Genomic DNA, 20,854 nt, shown 5'->3' with positions numbered 1-20,854 from the left:
CGGAATTAATTGCTTGTATGGAAAACTTCCGCATTTTACTACATATCTTTACGAAATTTGGTGTGACTTATTGTTCATAGGAATAATTTAATCTCCGAAAAAATTGTTCAGATCGGTTTACTATAGCATATAGCTGCCATACAAACTGAACGATCGGAATCAAGGGCTTGTATGGAAAACTTCCGCATTTTTCTACATATCTTCACGAAATTTTACATGGATTACTGCTTAAGGTAATAATATAATCTCAGAAGAAATTGAGTTCGGTTAACTATATAACCTTAATGTTTCTAGCAAACAACCCGGCTAAAAAGAATTAGTAAAATTTTTTCTTTTTTTTTTACTTACTTTTTCTTACGTCTTTAGATTTGCTTAAACACATAGTTACTAAAAGAAATGCACGTGTGAAGGGTATATTAGCTTCGGTACAGCCGAAGTTAACGTTTTTTCTTGTTTGAAAGTGAAAAAAATAATGCTGTCAAAAAAATGTCGTCGCCTAAACATTATTCTTCTGAAATCTTAAAACTCTCGAGAAAATCAAATAAAACTTGTTCATACGAAATCTCACTGACCTATCCAACCACTCTCGCAGCATACTCGTGCATATATTCGTAACGTTGTCATTACGGATGTTCAGCTGGCACCACAACCACCAACGAAGTCTTGGCGCTTATCACCAGACTGGTGCGCTAATTTTGGCAATACACGTTTTTTGCGCTCTCATCATATATTTTACTCTATTATATTTTACGTTCATATTTATTTTGTTTTCGAAAATCTGCCAAGCCATTTAAAGACGCATGAAGACGTGTAAATCAACATGTCTAATGAATGCAAGCTCGAGAAGAAATTGTTAATCACTTATGTCCTAAATTTAATACTAAACTGAGATACTGTTATACGAAATAAATATGGCGAAACAACATGATGAGGAGGAGACAAAAAAAACAAAAATCTTCTAAGCGTTGTTTAAGGAAATATTAGCTTTACTAGCCAGTTCTTACTGAATGAGGTTGTAATATCGATCTTTGTTTTTGATTTCTATAAAAGATATCAGTCGATTGGCATCGAGACAATTATCCACAAAGATATTAAAAAAAAAAAACAAAAATACTGAACTTAACAGGCTTGGATTATCGAAATACAGTGAAACCTTTCCTGGACGAACACTTATCGTCGAGCGATTTTTGTCTGCCCCGGAGAGCTGTCCGCTTAAGAGAGACCATTTGTTCCAAAAATTAACTTGGTGCATTAAAAAATGTCCGCTCAAGGGAGTTGTCCGTTAGGAGAGGTTTCTAACAGACGTTTCTTCTAGCTTTGGAACTTATAAAGTCCAGTTCTGTAATACCTTTATTTGCTGACAAAATTCCCATGAAGCCCCAGACATACAATAATAGTTCGTCTATGATTTAATGATATCGAAACAGCTCTATTCTTGAATTTATCATGAGATGACATTTATTCTAGCATTATAACTTATGGTACAATGTCCTAATATTGAGCCTAGTAACAGGTTGTCTGATATCTTAACTAAAGCATGCTTTGACTAAGGGCTCTTAGATCAGTTATGTTAGGTTAGGTTAGTAGGCAGATCTCTGCATATGCAGGAAGTTCTCACTTGGATGGGTTTGAGCACTGCCTAATAAACTCCTAAAGCATCAAAAATCCTCCCAGTTCAGTTGCTACACTAACTTTTTCGAAAAGCAAGATTATCGTTAGAAAATTTACGATTTAATTTAGGTAAGACAGAAAGACTAAACTTAGTCTCAGAAGTGCTATCGCGCTCTCTAATAGATTGAAACCGGATTTTGGTTAATTACCGACCTCTTTTATAGACAGAAAGGTCTGAGTCTGAAGTATCTTAAGACAAGCATACCCTTTTCTGAGAAACGTATTATTTCTCTCACTTCAAATCTTCGCAGATTTATGGTATAGTTTTTGAAAAGGAAACACTTGGAACACCAAATCTGTAGGTACTTCCCAGTTTAGTACATCACAAAAGGTCTAAGGTACAAAGTCCAAACATATATAATATCAACTATATTTTCTCTTAAAAATGAAATAATGATAAATATCTAAGTTGTCTCACTGTGCCAAAATTTTGCATAGGTCAAAACAAATTACTCATACATACATATACATGTTACTCGTTCCCGAAAATGCGCATATATTAGAGACCTAATACATATACATAAGTATCTATATAAATATATATTAAATCGTTTGTATGCTGTTTTTATTTGTCGTCTTAGCCGTTTTTTCGTGTCTCTTTTTTACTAATATTCCTTGTTGTTTATGTAATCTGAAATTGCCAAAAAAATATTTAAGTGACAAATAAGCGCTCGTTTGACTATACTCATATATCTACAGTTGTTTGTATGTCTGTCTGTATGTTTTATAATGAATCTACGCTGAATGACTGACACAATTTTGATTAAAAAAATTTTTAGCTAGATAATACTCGTAGTATCTAGTAAAAGATCTGCCGCATGCGTTCAGTGGCGACGCTGCAGTGCTTTTAATACTTTTCGCATATTTTTTGTTCGCTCTTCGCTCTCCTTAAGGTATGAGAGATCATTTCAAATAGTTTTCGCTGTGAGTTTTTTCTATGCTTTCGATTTTTAGGTTATGAAATGATGGATCAGTAACTGATCTTCAGTGATCTGTAGAGAATGTTTAAGATAGTTTATGTTACTTGCTGATTCTTATGATACAGTTGAACTTCCTTAATTCAAATCACCATAATCGACAAAAAAACTTCGAGTTATTGATAACTCCCATGTCACTATTGATAATCATAACTTCGAAGTCGTAGATAATTTCGTATACCTGGGAACCAGCATCAACAACACGAACATTGTCAGCCTCAAAATCCAGCGCAGAATCACTCTTGCCAACAGGTGCTATTTTGGACTGAGTAAGCAACTGAAAAGTAAAGTCTTCTCTCGGTGAACCAAAATCAAACTCTACAAGTCTCTCATCATTCCCGTCCTGATTTATGGTGCAGAAGCTTGGACGATGTGAACATCAGATGAGACGACACTAGGAGTTTTCGAGAGGAAAATTATGCGCAAGATTAATGGTCCTCAGAACATTCGCAACGGCGAATACCGCAGACGATGGAACGATGAGCTGTACGAGACATAGTTCAGCGAATAAAAAGACAGCGGCTACGCTGGCTAGGTCATGTTGTCCGAATGGATGAAAACACTCCAGCCCTGAAAGTGTTCGATGCAGTACCCGCCGGAGGAAGCCGAGTAAGGGGAAGGCCTCCACTCCGTTGGAGGGACCAAGTGGAGAGCGACCTGATTACACTTGGGATCTCCAACTGGAGCTGAACTGCGAAGGAGAGAGAGAGAAGTTACGCACTATCGTCGATTCGGCTATAACCGGCTAAACGATTGCAACACCAATCACATACATATGGATAGAAGTTTGAGTTATTGAAGTTCAACTGTATATAGTAAGCCAAATCAACATCAATTAATCAACATTTTTGTGTCACGATCTTTGTGGATCAGTTTTTGTTTTATATAAAAGAAGAGAAGAGATCAGACTGACGTGGTCTTTTCAATAGTTCGTATAACGAATTTATTTAGAGATTTGAAATTATTATTTCTGTGGGCTTTATCAAATTTGTCAAAACTTTAAAAATATGTCACCAAGATGACTTTCTCTTTCTCACTCTTTAATATTAAGTGATCTGTTTTGAGAACTTAGCTGTTCTTAAAGGAACTGTTGATATGGGGATGTGCATATATCGTGCGTTCTACTCTTTATTCTAAGTATTTCGAAGTGGACTTTTCGGCTGACTATTTTCTTACGGATTCTATCAACTACCCAACTAGTCTCTAACTAGTAACTATACATAAGTATTTGTTAATGAAATTAACTGAGTTTCAAACCAGAACTGATTACCAGACTAGTCCGATATTTGTACATATTTTCCATAAATGACATTTGTTAACTGCAGTGTGGTTAACCTCTCCTTTTTTGAAACTAGTTACCAAACAATCGGGTGATCCAAGTAGAGGTTCTTTTTTCAATAGCCCCTTTTTGACAGATCACGCATGAGTCGGTGCTGTCATGTTATTTTTGTTTAGTATTATTTGGCATTTCATCATGGAAAGTCTTTCGACATTCATCTAGAAAAACAAAACAATGGTTTGGTGTGGTAATTGGGCCGGTGGAATCAGAGGTCGATATTTTTTCAAGAATGATGCCTGAGGGAACGTAACTGTCGAGGGCGTCATGAAAACCGACTATTTGATGCCTAAAATTGAAGCTCGTGATCTTGTCGACATTTGGTTTCAACAAGACGCCGCCACTTCCCACACAGTGCATCAAGCAATGGATTAATTCAGAGAATACTTTGGTGAGCAGATAATTTCATGTTTTGGGCCGGTCGATTGGCCACCAAGATCAAGGATATCACACCGTTAGACTTTTTTCTGTGCGAATATGTAAAGTCTAAAGTCTATGCGAATAGTCCCGTCTCGATTCCGACATTGTAGCAAAACATCACGGGTTACAATCGCCGGTTACCAGTCGAAATGCTCGAATGAGTCATCGAAAATTGGACACAACATATGGACTATCTGAGACGTAGTCGCGGCCAGCATTTGAAAGCGATAATCTTAAAATAAATACCAAAAATATGTTCTTTCAAATGATATTAAGCATTCCCAATTAAATTTGAATTTGCTGTATTTTTTTTGTTTAAAAAAGCTGGGAACCTCAATATGGTCCAACCTTTAGTACACTACTGGATCCATTTTTATTTTTATTAATATATATATTGTTTGACTAAATTTGTTATAATATGCAACTGGTTACCAAACTAGTTACCAACTAGTCCATAACGAAAATTCAAAAGTAACAATTTTTATGCTATTTTACTTTAAATTGTATTTAGTTCATACACATTAGCTACACGTAGCTTTATTTTCAACTAGTTACAAAACTAGTTACCAACTAGTCCACAACAAAATTTCAAAAGTGCCACTTTTTAAGCTATTTGTCTTTAAATTTTATAAATTTAATACATAAAGAATAACGACATTTAACTTTATTTACAACTAGTTACCGAACTAGTTACCAACTAGTCCAAAACTAAAATTCAAAAGTATCAATTTTTATGCTATTTTTCTTTAAATTGTATAAATTTAATAAATAAAGAATAACGACATTTAACTTTATTTACAACTAGTTACCGAACTAGTTACCAACTAGTCCATAACGAGAATTCAAAAGTATCAATTTTTATGCTATTTGTCTTTAAATTGTATAAATTAAATACACAAAGATTACATATTTCTTGAAACTAGTTACCAAACTACTCCACAACGAATCAAATCATTATAATTTATTGCGCGCTTTGCAAGTCATTTCAATTAGCACATTTTATATGCATACTTAAATCAAATAAAACATTGATCTAACTATACGCGATGACACATTAGACACACACACACATACAAACAAACATTTTTACTTGCATATAAAACCATTTGAAGTGCCACAGTTGCCAAAGTCAAACAGGTGCATGAAATGTGGGTGTGTGAATAACGAACAGCTGCTTATATGATAATAATCAATTTTCGCACATGTATTGCCGATTTATGTATGTGTATGTATGTGTGTACTTGTCAATAAACGCCAGCTCATCGCAGCAATCCGCTTCGTTTCGGTAATATTTCATTCAGTTCGGCAGTTATTATTGCTGGCTACATATATTTGTATTGTTGTTGTTGCAATTTCAGTGTAATCACACCGAAATTGTTGCTTTGCCTTTGTGTTTTGCACGATTTTCGCCCCAATTTACCGGCCATCGGCAACACAAAAGCGACATGATCGAGCTTTATGAGCAGCCACAAAACACACACACTCACACGCAGACACCGACACTCAAGTGCGCACGCCTCGCACGCCTCACACGCCGCTGAAAGTGTGCGAAACGTGGCGCGCAATGAGTGGTGTTGGCGCTGTCGACAATGTTGATGAGTGATGTTGGCGTTGGCGGTGGCGGTGGCGGTGTTTGTGGCCGCAGTTGGCTTGTGCGTTTGTGGTTGTGGCTGTCACTCGCTTGTTGCTTTTGTTGTTGGCCAAATTGTACTTTGACCGCACTGAAGCATCGCCATTCAAAGCTGTGACGAAACGAAAAATTGAACTTTGCTTCCTTTTGTACGCGTCGTCACCGTCACAAATGATTTGCTGCGGGATGCCTTTGGATGTGTGTATGTGTGTGTGTGACGGTTTGTTTGTGTTTCTTTCTTTATTAAATATTTACTGTTTTTCTATTTAATGGATTTTGCACCAATTCGCAATAATTGTACATTAGCGATTAGGTGGTTGTTATTGTTATTGTTGTGTGATCGCAGATTTTGTGTGGAATGTTTTCATAGCTGCAACATTGGCCCACAGAGGACAGTCCAGTTAAGACAATTATAGTTGCGCATATGTACATATGTCTCTGTTATACCATACAAACAAAAATAGAAATAGAAATAGAAATATTTATTGTTGTTGCGCATTCCGTTCTCGGCCGGTATCTGCTGCCACTGACTTCAGCTGTTGTTGTGCAAGTAATTCACCGGTTGCTATGCATGGCATGCCACGCGGTGTATGACGTCGGTGTCGCGAACTTTGTGGTTGAGTGGTTGGCGCAACACCGCCTTACACGCTGCACAGCACATGCGTTGAGAATGCAAAATATTGCAAATAAAGTGATGCATACACGGCACCACGGCTCGTATAGGGTGGTTCAGTGGTAGCTGTTGGTACGTTTTTGCGTCATCGGTTTTTTATTTATTTTTGGTTTTATCAGAAAGTTAGTATGTTGGTTATTCAGAGAATTTAATTTGTCAGCGCTATGCTGTTGAATGGTGTATTATAAAGATAAGTGAGGTTAAATTCATTTATTAATATATTCCATGGAAAGGTCCACACTTTGCGAAGTCTAATATTACATTCAACTTTCCAACTAAATGAGCTCAACATTTTGGCAGAAAAAATATTCATTCATATAAATTAATTTTGTATACCCCATGCGATATTTGTGATAAGTGCAAACGTTTCTTCCAATCGTCGAAATACTTCACAAGCTATTATGTCTACAACTTTGCTTCCGCCATTTTTTTGTAAATTTAAGGCTTTTTTCACTTAGGACAGCCTCACCGTACGTATCCGAAAGCATTCGATGAGCCTCAGCCGCACTTTTCTTGGAATCAAAAAAGAAAAGCAAAATTTCCCGCAAATGTCGAGAATTCGGCTCAAAAAGTGACATTTTCAGTTGAGAATAAGTTTGGGATGCAAACAGATCTCTACAAATATTTTGTTGTGTTAATGTTGACACAAATGTCCGGCGGAAGCAAAGTTGTACACCTAATAGATTTTTGGGATAGCCTCTGGCGCTTTCAGCGATTTCTCGTATGCCATTTATTTTTGAAAATAAAAAAAAAATTACACGAAGCTAAATCTGGCGAATATGGAGGCTGGGTCATCGTTACAGTATTGATTTTGGTCAAAAAATCACAAACAAGCAACGAAATGTGTGCTCCTAACAAACGAAAATCGCTAAGGTCTTAAAAATAAAAATGAGGACTAACCGTAGAGGCTTCCATAGACAAAGTAAGCAATAAATACAGCTGAAAATTTATCGTACTTCTGGGGTATGTTAATATGTATCAATAAAGCCGCGAAATTTAAAATTCCCGTTATTTTTTGAACACTACATGTATATAGTTTATTTCTTTTAGAAATCAAATGTAGCCTACAAGTCTGTGTCTAACACAGAAATAACATATTTTTATAGAAAAAATATAATTTCATAATTCCCGTAATTTTTTGATACCACCACGTATGTGGTTTATTTTTGTTAATAATTATATGTAGTCTACAAGTAGGCGCTTAACACAAAAATAACACATTTTTATGGAAAAAAAATAGCTGTAATCTTCTACAACAAGAAAAACTCATAATTTGGTCTACTTTTAGGCGTATATATTATAAATTTAGTTTAGCACCAATGACTTTTCTTCATAAAAAATATTTTTAAAACAAGTAAGGAAAGGCTAAGTTCGGGTGCAACCGAACATATTATACTCTCGCAATTTATTGCTATATTTTTATTAAGATAACAAACAATTTGACCCATATATTCGGTATAAAGACCAATAGAAAAATGAAAATCATCATATATGGTATATAGGCTGAGGTAATTCCTGAGCCGATTAAACTCATTTTCATCACCAACATACATTATATCTAAGATTAGATGCTCATTTAATTTGACTAAGAAATTTCATATATTAGCCGATTTATAAGCTATTAAGCCCATCGTATTTTTGGAAATCCTATAATTAGCTATATGAGAGCTCGGGGAAGTTATGACCCGATTTTAACCATTTCTGATACAGAGACACACTATTAGAAGAAAAAAATTTCCTCTGACTTAAAATAAGATAACTGAGAAATTTACCGATATTTTCGATGAAAATTTACGATAAGTCAGTGAGTTTTTCAAATTCGATACCCGGGGCCTTGAAAAGTTATAGTTGTAGTTATAGTTATAGTAGTCGAAATCGGCGACAATTTTTTCACAAGTGATGCCACGGATCATATACAGTATTTATGTAAACTTTCATTTCGCTATCTTCATTGGTTCCTAAAGTATATCTTATACATTAAGTGAAGGAATCTGATGGAATTCAAAATTGAGTTATATGGGAAGTTGTCATAGTTGTGAACCGATTCCATTCATTTTCCACACGTGTCAGCAGGGTATCAAGAAAATATTATATACCGAATTTTATTGAAATCTGTCGAGTAGTTCCTGAGATATGGTTTTTGACCCATAAGTGGGCGATGCCACGCCCATTTTCTATTTTGTAAAAAGATCTGAGTGCAGCTTCGTTATGCAATTTCTTCTGAAAAATTTAGTGTTTCTGACGTATTTCCTTAGTGAGTTAACGCACTTTTAGTAATTTTCTACCTAACCTTTGTATGGGAGGTGGGCGTGGTTATTATCCGATTTCTTTAATTTTTGGACTGTATTAAGAAATGGCTAAAAGAAACGACTGCAGAAAGTTTGGTTTATATGCTTTATCGGTTTGCGAGATCTGTACAAAAAACCTATTTGGGGGCGGGGTCGCTAATCGGGAATCCGGTGTCGGTTTTTCAAACTCCAAAACAGCGGATCCGATATGGTGGCCGCTTGTTTGAAAAATTTATCAGCATAGCTTGACTTCGGAGGTTTTCAGGCCTTCAATAAATCTTTCTCATAAATCATCAGCTTAAATTTTAAGCCACCTCTAAATATCTAACTAAAAAAAAAAAATAAAAAAATAAAATAAAACAATTCGCACACGAACCACCCTTTCCATGCAGTGCAATAACTGCTTGCGCAATCTTAAACCAACAACAAATAATCACGGATATGTTTACAAAGAAAGAACATGATTCACACACCATGCGACGCCACTAATCGCGCACTCCACAGCCGTATGCAATAAACGCCGTCGAACACAAAGCAAAAAAGTGTTTATAATTTATAAATAAAATGTTTTTTTTATGTCTCAAAACATGCTATAATTAACAAAATCAATGCATGTCACAATGCCGATGGCAGAATTGTGGGTGATGATTCAACATGGCGACGACGCTATCAGTAAACCGCATTTTTCTCAAAATTCAGCACGTACTGCATACTAAAGTAAAAAAAAATAATTATATTTATTTTATATGAAACAAGTGAATGAAACGCGTTCGAACGGCGTTGAAAGTTTCCTGATTGATCTATTAATGAGCGCGAGACGAACTTCTCATCGCCTATTAATACGCAAAAACAAAATGCTGTCGTTTGTTGTCTATTAAAATTCATTACTGTACCGTTTGATAGTAATCATTAATAATAAATAGAAATGAATATTTGCATATTGTTGTCATACACACCCACCCACATTCCATATTATTAGACGATTGCGGTCCCTTACACTTCAGCTCTAGCACTCGAGCACTCGTGCACCCACAAAAAGGCCACATCACACACACTTGTCTATGGTGAAAATGTGATAATCATTGTCCGGTTGCTTCACGGGGTTATCGCACAGCCACCTCGTCAATGAAGGCTCAAAATGATTCTTTTGTTGTACAGCCGCTTTATATATTATTATTATATATTTAAATACATATAGGCATATATTTTTTGGAAAACAGCAAACAAAATATTCGAGCAAACCGAAAGTAAATAAATACTCACCACAACAAGGTAAATAAATATCTCCGCTCTTGTGTGCATTTCTTTATCAATCGATAGATAATAATAAATAAGTAAATATGCATATCACTAGAAACATGGGCGTGGCAAAATCTGTGTTTGCGTAGCTTTAGTATAAGTTAATTGTCAAACAAACGGCGATAAATTACTGTCACATTTCTTGATAAGCAGTGTGTCAACGTGAAATCGCATGCGAAAATGAATTGTTGCCTTATAAAATAATATACAAAGTATTTCGATCCAAACTGGTTGATATTCCTTTCAAAGTACGAAATGTACAAATGTTCGTCAGTCCTGTTGGTGTTTTGAGATGTTCGTAGTTAGGTCTCAGTTTTCTAACAATATCGTTCTGTGTGGTGAGATTTTCGTAACATGGTGAGATGAGGGATCGTTCATAGTTTATTATACTCACGCAATAAGTTGCATAGAGAGTGATTGGTACAGATCACTCTAAAGAGGGTCATATTTTGATGACATTTTTTATACTCTCGCAACAAAAGCAACATAAAACTAAACGAGTTAGATATAGGGTTATGTATAATATGTGTATCAAAATGATCAGGGCGACGAGACGAGTTAAAATCCTAATGTCTGTCTGTCCTCCGTCCGTCCGTGTAACGGATAACTTGAGTAAAAATTGAGATATCTTGACGAAACTTGGCACACATGTCCCTCGGGACCGTGCGGGGGTTGCTTTCGAAAATGGGCAAAATTGGACCACTGCCACGCCCACAAAATGCCGAAACCGCAAACACATAAAGTGCCATAACTAAGTCATAAATAAAGCTATGGAAATAAAATTTGGTATGAAGGATCGCACTATGAAGGGGCATATTTGGATGTAATTTTTTTGGGGAAGTGGGCGTGGTCCCGCCCCCAAATAGGTTTTTTGTACATATCTCGCAAACCAATATAGCTATATAAACGAATTTTTCTGCAGTCATTTCTTTTCGCCACTTCTTAATACATTCCAAAAATGAAAGAAATCGGTTAATAACCACGCCTAACTCTCATACAAAGGTTAGGTTGAAAATTACTAAAAGTGCGTTAACTCACTAACGAAAATCGTCAGAAACACTAAATTTTACAGAAGAAATAGCAGAAAGAAGCTACACTCAGATCTGTTTACAAAATAGAAAATGGGCGTGGCATGACCCACTTACGGGTCAAAAACTATATCTCAGGAACTACTCGACAGATTTCAATCAAATACAATACATACAATATTTTCTTGGCAACCTGATGACACGTGTGGAAAATGGATGAAATCGGTTCACAACCACGACAACTTTCCATATAACTCAATTTTGAAGTTCATCTGATTCCTTAACTTTATTAGATATACATAAGGAACCAATGAAGATAGCGAAATAAAACTTTACAAAAATACTGTATATGATCTGTGGCATCACTTGTGAAAAAATTGTCGCAATCGGACTATAATTTTTCAATGCCACGGATATCGAATATGAAGAACTCAGTGCTTTATGGTATTTTTTCCCCGAAAATATCGATAAATCTCTCAGATATCTCAATTCAATTTAATACTTCTAATTGTGTGTCTCTATACCAGGAATGGTTAAAATCGGGTCATAACTTCCCCTAGCTCTCATATAGCTAATTATAGGATTTCCAAAAATGCGATGGGCTTAATTACTTACTTGTTTTTATTTTGCATAGATCTTTCACTGTATTCGAAGTGTGGCATCACTTATTTAAAACTTTAGTACATCGAACTATAAATTTTCAAGGTCCCAGATATCGCACTTGAAGATCTCTTTTCCCAAGAACACCGCTTAATATCTTAACTATAATTAAGAATATTGCAGGGATTATTTTTCTTCTCAATGTGTCTCTTTGCCAAAAATTGATGAAGTTGGGTCATAACTTCCCCTAGCTTCCATATACCTAATATTGGTGTTTTCAAACAACAGTTGGGCTTTATACCCTACATATATATCGGTTAATATGTGAGATCATTTTCGTCATTCTAGTGGGCTTTATGCCGAATATATGGGGCCAATTTTGTGTTCTCTTAAGGAAATTACATAAATATTATAAATTGTGAAGGTATACATATAGGTTGATTACACCCGTACTTAGTCATTCCTTTCTTGTTATTGTTATTTATTATTATTAAATCCACCTCTTAACGACTCTCGCATATTTGAGTAAAATTTTATTTGCATAGAAATATGTTTTGCCATTGTTTGAAGAACTATTTTGATCTTGATAGAAAACTGGAGTTGAATAGGCAAAAAAGTGAACTTGTAACCTCAATCTGAGAAGATGCAAAGACTGCCGAGACATCAAATTTATCTTTTGCATAAAATTTATCTTTGAAAGACACTCTCATTTCATTTCATGGTCTTGGACTATGGTCTTTACCAAAGCTTCTAACTTCAAAACTCCAAGAACTTGATTTTGCTCAATAAATGTAGAGTCCTGAATTATTAAACCCGCCTCTGATCAGCTAATTGATATAAGAAGAAAGTTTTATTTAAGCAGACATAAGTAATTGTCTGAAAGCTTGTTTGATCTGCTTAAAAAATTTGCACCGAACCACGAATTTTCGTAGCGGTAGTGTAGCTTAATGGTTGACTGACGACATAAATAGGTACATATTTGAGAAGATGCTACACAGTAAATATAGAATTTTTTTATCGGGTTCTAGAGTATTAAATGACCCTAGCAGTTATTATGATACTGACTGAAGCTAATCCATTATCGAACCTATCTCAGATTCTTGTTTTCGTAAGGTAAAAATGTCCGAACGCAAATTATTAGTTTAAGTTTCCAGAGAGTGTAAAGGAGAAGTACAAGAGCCAAGGTGTACAAAATTCGAACCGATCCAGGTATATGTTTGACAGAATGGAATCTGAAAGAATTATTTCCTGCGCAGTATTCCTCGAAACTATTTATGGAATGTTTTCTAGCACTGCAACAACAAAAATAATTGTATACATGCCATGGGAATTTTTCTTACTGGTTTACTGGCACAGCATCGGGGTTCCAATCCAATTTTAATTGATAAAACCTTTACTAAAGTGCGTCGAATAACGCAGAGGCTTACCACAAGGAACTAGAAACAAAAAGAGCAAATAATTTTATCAAATATATTCTATGCCATTTCTAAGGTAAGTTGGTTCAAGTACCCAGAAGGAACGCGACATTTTGTATAGAAACAAAAACAACACTTTTATACTATTTTCTAGTGAGATATATGGTAAATATGTACATATATACAATAATTACATTTCCTATACAGAATTACCCTTCAGCACAAATGTTATGCGATAAGAATAGAATCGTATTTGCTGGCTCACTAAGTTAAATATTGAGTCTGACTTCCGGTGTGGTAGCGCAAAATCGCTTACTATTCATTTACAATTAAATATGTGAATTAATTTATATTTATTTAATTCACAAAAAAATGGAAACACTTACGTATTTAATTGGAATTTTCTTATAAACGACAATGAGTAAATATATGCATATGAATGGCGCTTTTTTGTCGCCTTTTTCCTGCAATCGGATGTGATCTCACTTAACCTTTTACTAGTATTTTGGCTAAACCTTTTCTTCAGTTTCTGCTTTAATGACTTTCTTCTTTTCACTTTCTTTGCTTTGTATTAAACACCCTTTGATTTACATATTTACCAGTAGTCGGAAGACACACGCTGTGACCTGATGACAGCTATTAAGTCGAGTTACAACAGGAATGCATTTCCGGTGACTATTCATGTTTGATATATAAATTGAGCGTCTTGGAATTCATTTGTTGTTGTTTTAATAGGATATTTTATTTTGAACTAAATATTTAAAGTGAGATTTGGGGTATTGATAAGCAATTTGTGAGGGTTTGCTGAGGTAATTCCTGAACCGATTTCACTCATTTTCATCACCAACATATATCATATCTGAGAGTATATGCTCACTTAATTTGGCTAAGATATTTCACATATTAACCGATTTATAAGCTATTAAGCCCATCGTATTTTTGAAAATCCTATAATTAGCTATATGAGAGCTATGGGAAGTTATAACCCGATTTTAACAATTTCTGGTACAGAGACATACTATTAGAAGAAAACGATTTCCTCTGAATGAAATTGAGATATCTGAGAGCTTTACCGATATTTTTGGTGAAAAAATACCATAAGGTACTGAGTTCTTCATATTCGATATCCGGGGCATTGAAAAGTTATAGTCCGATTTCGAAAATTTTTACACAAGTGATGCCACGGATCATATACAGTATTTCTGTAAAGTTTTATTTCGCTATCTTCATTGGTTCCTTATGTATATCTTATAAAGTTAAGGAATCAGATGAACTTCAAAATTGAGTTATATGGAAAGTTGTCGTGGTTGTGAACCGATTTCATCCATTTTCCACACGTGTCATCAGGTTGCCAAGAAAATATTGTATACCGAATTTGATTGAAATCTGTCGAGTAGTTCCTGAGATATAATTTTGACCCATAAGTGGGTCATGCCACGCCCATTTTCTATTTTATAAAAAGAAGAGTGCAGCTTCTTTCTGCTATTTCTTCTGTAAAATTTAGTGTTTCTGACGATTTTTGTTAGTGAGTTTAGGCACTTTTAGTAATTTTCTACCTAACCTTTGTATGGGAGGTGGGCGTGGTAATCCGATTTCTTTCATTTTTGGACTGTATTAAGGATTGGCTAAAAGAAACGACTGCAGAAAGTTTGGTTTATATAGCTTAATTGGTTTGGGAGATATTTACAAATAACCGATTTAGGGACGGGGCCACTGCCACTTATCAAAAAAAGTTACATCCAAATATGCCCCTTACTAGGGTGATCCTTTATTCCAATTTTTACTTTTATAACTTTAGTTATGACACTTTATTTGCTTTCAGTTTTCGCCATTTTGTGGGCGTGACAGGGGTCCGATTTTATCCATTTTTTCATGGTCCCAAGGAACATGTGTGCCAAGTTTCGTCAATATATCTAAATTTTTACTTAAGTTATCCGGACGGACAGACAGTCATTCGGATTTTCACTCGTTTAGTTTTATGACTTACAAACAACCGTTATGTGAACAAAACTATAATACTCTCTTAGCAACTTTTGTTGCGAGAGTATGAAAAATGGCTCAGAGTCTAAAATAGCATTTGAAGAGCTCTTTTCAGATTTTGAAGAATTCGATTTAATCGCTTTTTGTTATTAAAGCCCACATTTTAAGTTTTGCGATCATAAACTGTGGGTTTAGATACTTAGAATTAATGCAAAAATTGCTTTCTTTAAAACTTTCCAAAATCTTTTAAGATTTAACGTATACGAATATATTTTCTTTGTTGTTTTAAAAACTGCAAAATGTTTGCTATTGTTGTTGTAAAATAATCAGAATTTGTAAGAATTGACTTAAGCCTCAATAGAATTTAAGCATTCAAGATTTTTTAAAAGTTCCAGCATATTTGCTATTGTTGTTGTAAGAACATCTTTCTTAATAATATAATTCTAAGTAATTCATAAATATAATATTCTAAAATATTAAAAAAAAATTAGTTTAACAGAAAATTTTATAAAATCAACTTAAGCTTCAACCTTTAAACTATTGCCGTTGTTGTAAGAAAATATTTTATTACTTTTATACACAGTTTTAAGGATATATTTTTATTTAAAATTAACTTAAATTTCCAGTTTTTATAAAAGATCGACTTGAGCTGTTTTAACTTTAATCACTCACCTCTGTCATTTGAGTCACCTTCCAAATTCTCCATTTTATTATTTACTTCTATTTTATCTGCTTGCACAAGTTTCTTTGGGTCCTTCATTTTAACACGTTTTTAACAACAAAGACAAATCAACAAAACGCCATTTTTTCGACGATTCCGCTCATAAATTACTTAACTGTAAATTAGAAGGGGAAAAAGAAAAAAAACATTATTAATTTATGATTATGATTTTATGAGCGTAATTTGCTAATATGACATTTAAGTAGAAAATTAAAATGATCAACCTGGGTATATATATATAAGAATATACATATATATTTACAACAATAAATATGAGTCTATTTACTAGTAGTAAATAGCTAATCGAAGCAATTTAATTGCGGGGGCATAAAAAACAGACCGATAGCCCACACAGCCGACTGAAGGAGAGCCATTCAACTTAGGTGACAAGGTTATGAGTGCGGTGAGCCCTTTTAACTAGGCCCACTGCGCACTCTGTTGCATAATTTTCTCTTTTTGTTATTGCGCCTATTTCTTTTCAATTTTTTTCGTTTTTGTTTCATTTTTTCTTTACTTCTTGCTCAATGACATACGCGTATAGGAATTTTAAATTGTTTGCGATAATAATAAAATGTAAATTTTCAGAACCCCACACGGCGACTTTCACAGTAATTAATGCGTCGGGATCAGGAAAGGTCTTAAGAGTGGGTTGCATGCATATGTATGCGCCGGTTTTGGTGCCAAGCAGTAGTTGCAAGGTGTTACAAATGGATAAAAAAAGTATTACTCAGTAAAAAGAGTTTATAAATATTTATGCAAGAATGTATTTTTGGCGTATAAAACAAAGAGTTCAAGATATAGAGTTGTAGATATACATATGTATGGGTATATAATAAGTACTTAAGTAAGTATGTATTTGCAGGCTTATCTATAATATATAAGTATAACTGTGTTTACATGCACTGACGTAGTTGGAAAATCTTTTGAACGGGGGTATCAGCGCCGCTATGTCTGAATTTGGTATCCCTGCAAAATTAATACGGCTGTGTAAGCTGACGTTGAGCAACACCAAAAGCTCCGTCAGGATCGGCAAGGACCTCTCCGAACCGTTCGATACCAAACGAGGTTTCAGACAAGGTGACTCACTATCCTGTGACTTCTATAACTACACCCGCGCCGTTAGTTCTGCTTTTTCCAGATTGCTAGATTGGATAAGGAAGCGAAGCGTATGGGTCTGGTGGTGAACGAGGACAAGACGAAATATCCCCTGTCATCAAACAAACAGTCAGCGCATTCGCGTCTTGGCTCCCACGTCACTGTTGACAGTCATAACTTTGAAGTTGTAGATAATTTCGTATAGCTGGGCACCAGCATCAACACTGATAATAATGTCAGCCTTGAAATTCAACGCAGAATCACCCTTGCCAACATGTGCTACTATGGACTGAGTAGGCAATTGAAAAGTAAAGTCCTCTCTTGACGAACAAAAACCAAACTCTACAAGTCTCTCATCATTCCCGTCCTACTTTACGGTGCAAAAGCGTGGACTATGTCAACATCCGATGAGACGGCACTAGGAGTTTTCGAGAGAAAGGTTTTGCGAAAGATTTATGGTCCCTTAAACATTGGCAACGGCGAATACCGCAGAAGATGGAATGATGAGCTGTATGTGTTATTCGACGACATAGACATAGTCCAGCGAATACAAAGACAGCGGCTACGCTGGCTAGGTCATGTTATTCGAATGGACGAAATGCTATAGCTCTGAAAGTGTTCGATGCAGTACCCGCTGGTGGAAGCCGAGGAAGAGGGAGACCTCCACTCGGATGGAAGGACCAGGTGGAGAGGGACCTGGCTTTGCTTGGTATAGCCAAACTGCCAGAAGGAGATATGCGTGGCGCGCTGTTGTTAAGAAGTAGAAGAATCGACTGATACCACGAGTAAAATTAAAGTATCCGCCTAACGACGAAGGTTGTAGAACTTAGTCCTTTGCTATCTTTCTGAATACCACTGTAAGTATCTAGAGTATGAGAACTCTACAGTAAGACAACACTTCGCTCTTAGTTTAACCTAAAACAGTTCAATAAGAAAACCGAAACTGTTCCAAATTATTTCCTAATAGTCAAACAAAAGACAAGACAAGTATCTGCCTATCCACGGTTTTAGAACTTGTGTTGGACTCTGTTAACCTTGGTGCTTTGCCATCTTTGTAAGACAGACAATATGACCATATCATAATTCTACGGTTAGATAGCATTTCGAACTTAATTTATTCTAAAACATTCCAACAAAGAACACATAAAGTCTTCAAAAATTTTTCGTTAGGAACAAGTTAGGAAGATTATTCTATGAGAGAACCTACAGTGATGGTCTTATTCAACAATAGGAGCTTGATTTGACAGGATTGAGTGTACTCACAGTATTGAGGACACCCTCACTTTTCATGGATACCTCATAACAGATGGTTTCAAGAAAGGTGCAACAGCACAGATCGATTTTTAGTAAGTCATCAGGATCCATTGATGCTTTATTCATCAATGGGGACTTTAACTTTGAATAGTTACAAGATGGAAGAAACTGCCCAAGAAGTGATTTGCACCCCTGTGTATAATCCTCTCGTTACTTCTCGTTCAATACTGGACCTATTTAACTCACTCCTAAACAATCAAAGTATGATTTTTTGTTCAATGATATGGAAGTATTCAATATTTGACAAAGAGTTCTTATTAGAAACCTTGTTTAGTATTCAACTACATTAAGTACATGTAACTTTGGCCATTCGGATGTGGACTAAAGGTCCTCACTATAACTGGCAAAAGGTATTCAATTAAACATCTAGTGAAAAAATCAATTCAAAGGCAAATTCTTTTTCTCATTTCATATGTTGTTTTGACACCGACCACTCCGTTCAAATATTCGGTATATAGAGTTTGTTCCGTATGGAGCTCTAATCAGCTAGACAATATACAATACTTCAACTTCTCGCCAATATATTTCAACCTAACGGATCCAACGTATCGGATTTATTAATTTTGTTCCTAATAATAATTCAGACTCCATTGAAATATGAATTCCAATTCGAAAGAAGTTCCAAAATTTACTTGTTATAGTCCTTCCTCCGCAAAGTAGTTGGTTGAATCTATTAATTTACTTTAAGCCCGTTTATCATAGATTCAGAAATAGCCGAGACTATACTTATTTCATGGTCAGTATAGATCTGTATATAAATAAGTTAGTGGGACACTTCCCGATATTGTTGACATTAGATCGTTTTTGATAAGGAGATCATATATGGTTGGTAATTAAAAAACGGAATATTCATTAATTCATATTAAATTTAGTTTTCGTCGATACCATCGTGAATCGACTTAGCTATATCATTTCGATTGAAACAAATTTTATTTTTTTTTTCAATAATACCAAAAGGAGGTTTGAGAACACCCAAAATCCCCTTTGGAATCGCCACTGTATATACACACACACTTTATGCATGAAAAAGAAATAAAAACAAAAAGAAAAAATATGTATAAAACAACGAAGAAAAAATAATCATAAACTTTATTATTGCATTGATAGCACAAAGTGGCGATTTAGGAGCAGACAAAGAGGACCCCAACAACACACACATACTTGTACACGTATTCACGCATACTTCATAGATTAGGTGCGTACATGTAGCAACAATAATAATTATTAATAATACCAATCATAAACACACACACACATACTATGACAAGCTTAGAAGAAGATTGTAAAATGGAATAAAACATGATTTCATGCAGTTTTGTGATAAAAACAACAGCAACAACAACAACAAGCGATTTTTATGAATTTCATATTTTTATGAAGCACAAACAAATATTTAGTTGACTCATTAAACGCTTTGTGTTGTACTTAACTTACATACATACATACATACATTCATACATATAGTCTATATGAGTGTGTGAGTGCGTGAATTGAAATCCTTATCTCAAGTGTGCTCTGTATTATACACTTCAATGCTAGGCGCAGGCGGCCGAGCTCGTATTTCAATGTGTAACCAAGCGTATGAGACGCACATACAAATATATATGTATATTTAAATGTAAATGTATGTGTTTGTAGGGATTAGTAATTCTTACTGAAAGTAAAAGTGCCAAGTGAAAACCCCAGTCTACAGATAAGTAACGAAATTGGTCATATTGTACATGAAATTGTTTGTCTATTTCAAGTGGTTAGGTTAGATTTGATGAGGGGGATCCCCGAGCAGCCAATAACCTTTGAACAGTTAAAGAAACATATTTTAAGAAGCTCTAAAACTCCTGAGGTTGAAGCTCAAGCCACTTGAAGTCATAATACTTGATACTTGAAGATGGGAGTCTCTAGTTGTTTCAGCCTTGATCTCGCAAAGGTGGGCCAGGCGATATAAAACTATTCGGTTTATTCTATCTCGTTTTCTTCCAAACTAATTTGATAATTGGCATTCAATGTTGTAGAAATCGGATAATCGAAATCTGTCGATCGTATATCCAATAAAGTACACACATACCTCAGTCTGTCTATATCTAAATTCCCTCTAGCGATCTAACTATTTTTAACAGATTTTTTAGCATTTTACCCTGATACTTGAAGGTGAGAGTTTCAAGGTGTTTCAGCATTGATTTCAAAAAAGTTTGCCAAGAGATATGAAAGTCTTCAGACTATTCTAGCACGTTTTCTTCGAGACGAATTCGACAATTGGAAAAGAAGATTGTAGAAATCAGATCTGTCGATCCTACGACGAATAAAAACAGTTTCTATTACACTATACCGCGAAATCGACTTTTTTTCTGGGTATTGGACCAAGCTATTTTTTTAAATAAAACTTTTAAGTCAAACTTATATGCCAAGTCAA

General features: G+C 35.0%; 1 protein-coding gene across 6 annotated transcripts in view; it reads right to left on the bottom strand.

Moving 5' to 3' along the window:
- Hnf4_1 (peroxiredoxin-6) overlaps positions 1–20,854 on the bottom strand; it is a 69,790-nt gene that overhangs the window by 37,095 nt on the left and 11,841 nt on the right. For all 6 annotated transcript variants that reach the window (XM_029040295.2, XM_011184436.3, XM_054227600.1 and 3 more), the window contains exon 2: positions 15,990–16,153. In XM_029040295.2, coding sequence (XP_028896128.2) covers positions 15,990–16,077 — 88 coding nt within the window. In that variant the 5' untranslated portion in view covers positions 16,078–16,153. The remainder of the gene's footprint in view (positions 1–15,989; positions 16,154–20,854) is intronic.

Source organism: Zeugodacus cucurbitae, chromosome 3, assembly GCF_028554725.1.
Source record: "Zeugodacus cucurbitae isolate PBARC_wt_2022May chromosome 3, idZeuCucr1.2, whole genome shotgun sequence".
NCBI classification, from domain to species: domain Eukaryota; kingdom Metazoa; phylum Arthropoda; class Insecta; order Diptera; family Tephritidae; genus Zeugodacus; species Zeugodacus cucurbitae.
Note: the sequence above shows the minus strand (reverse complement) of the source record. Positions and strands in the feature narration are given on the sequence as shown.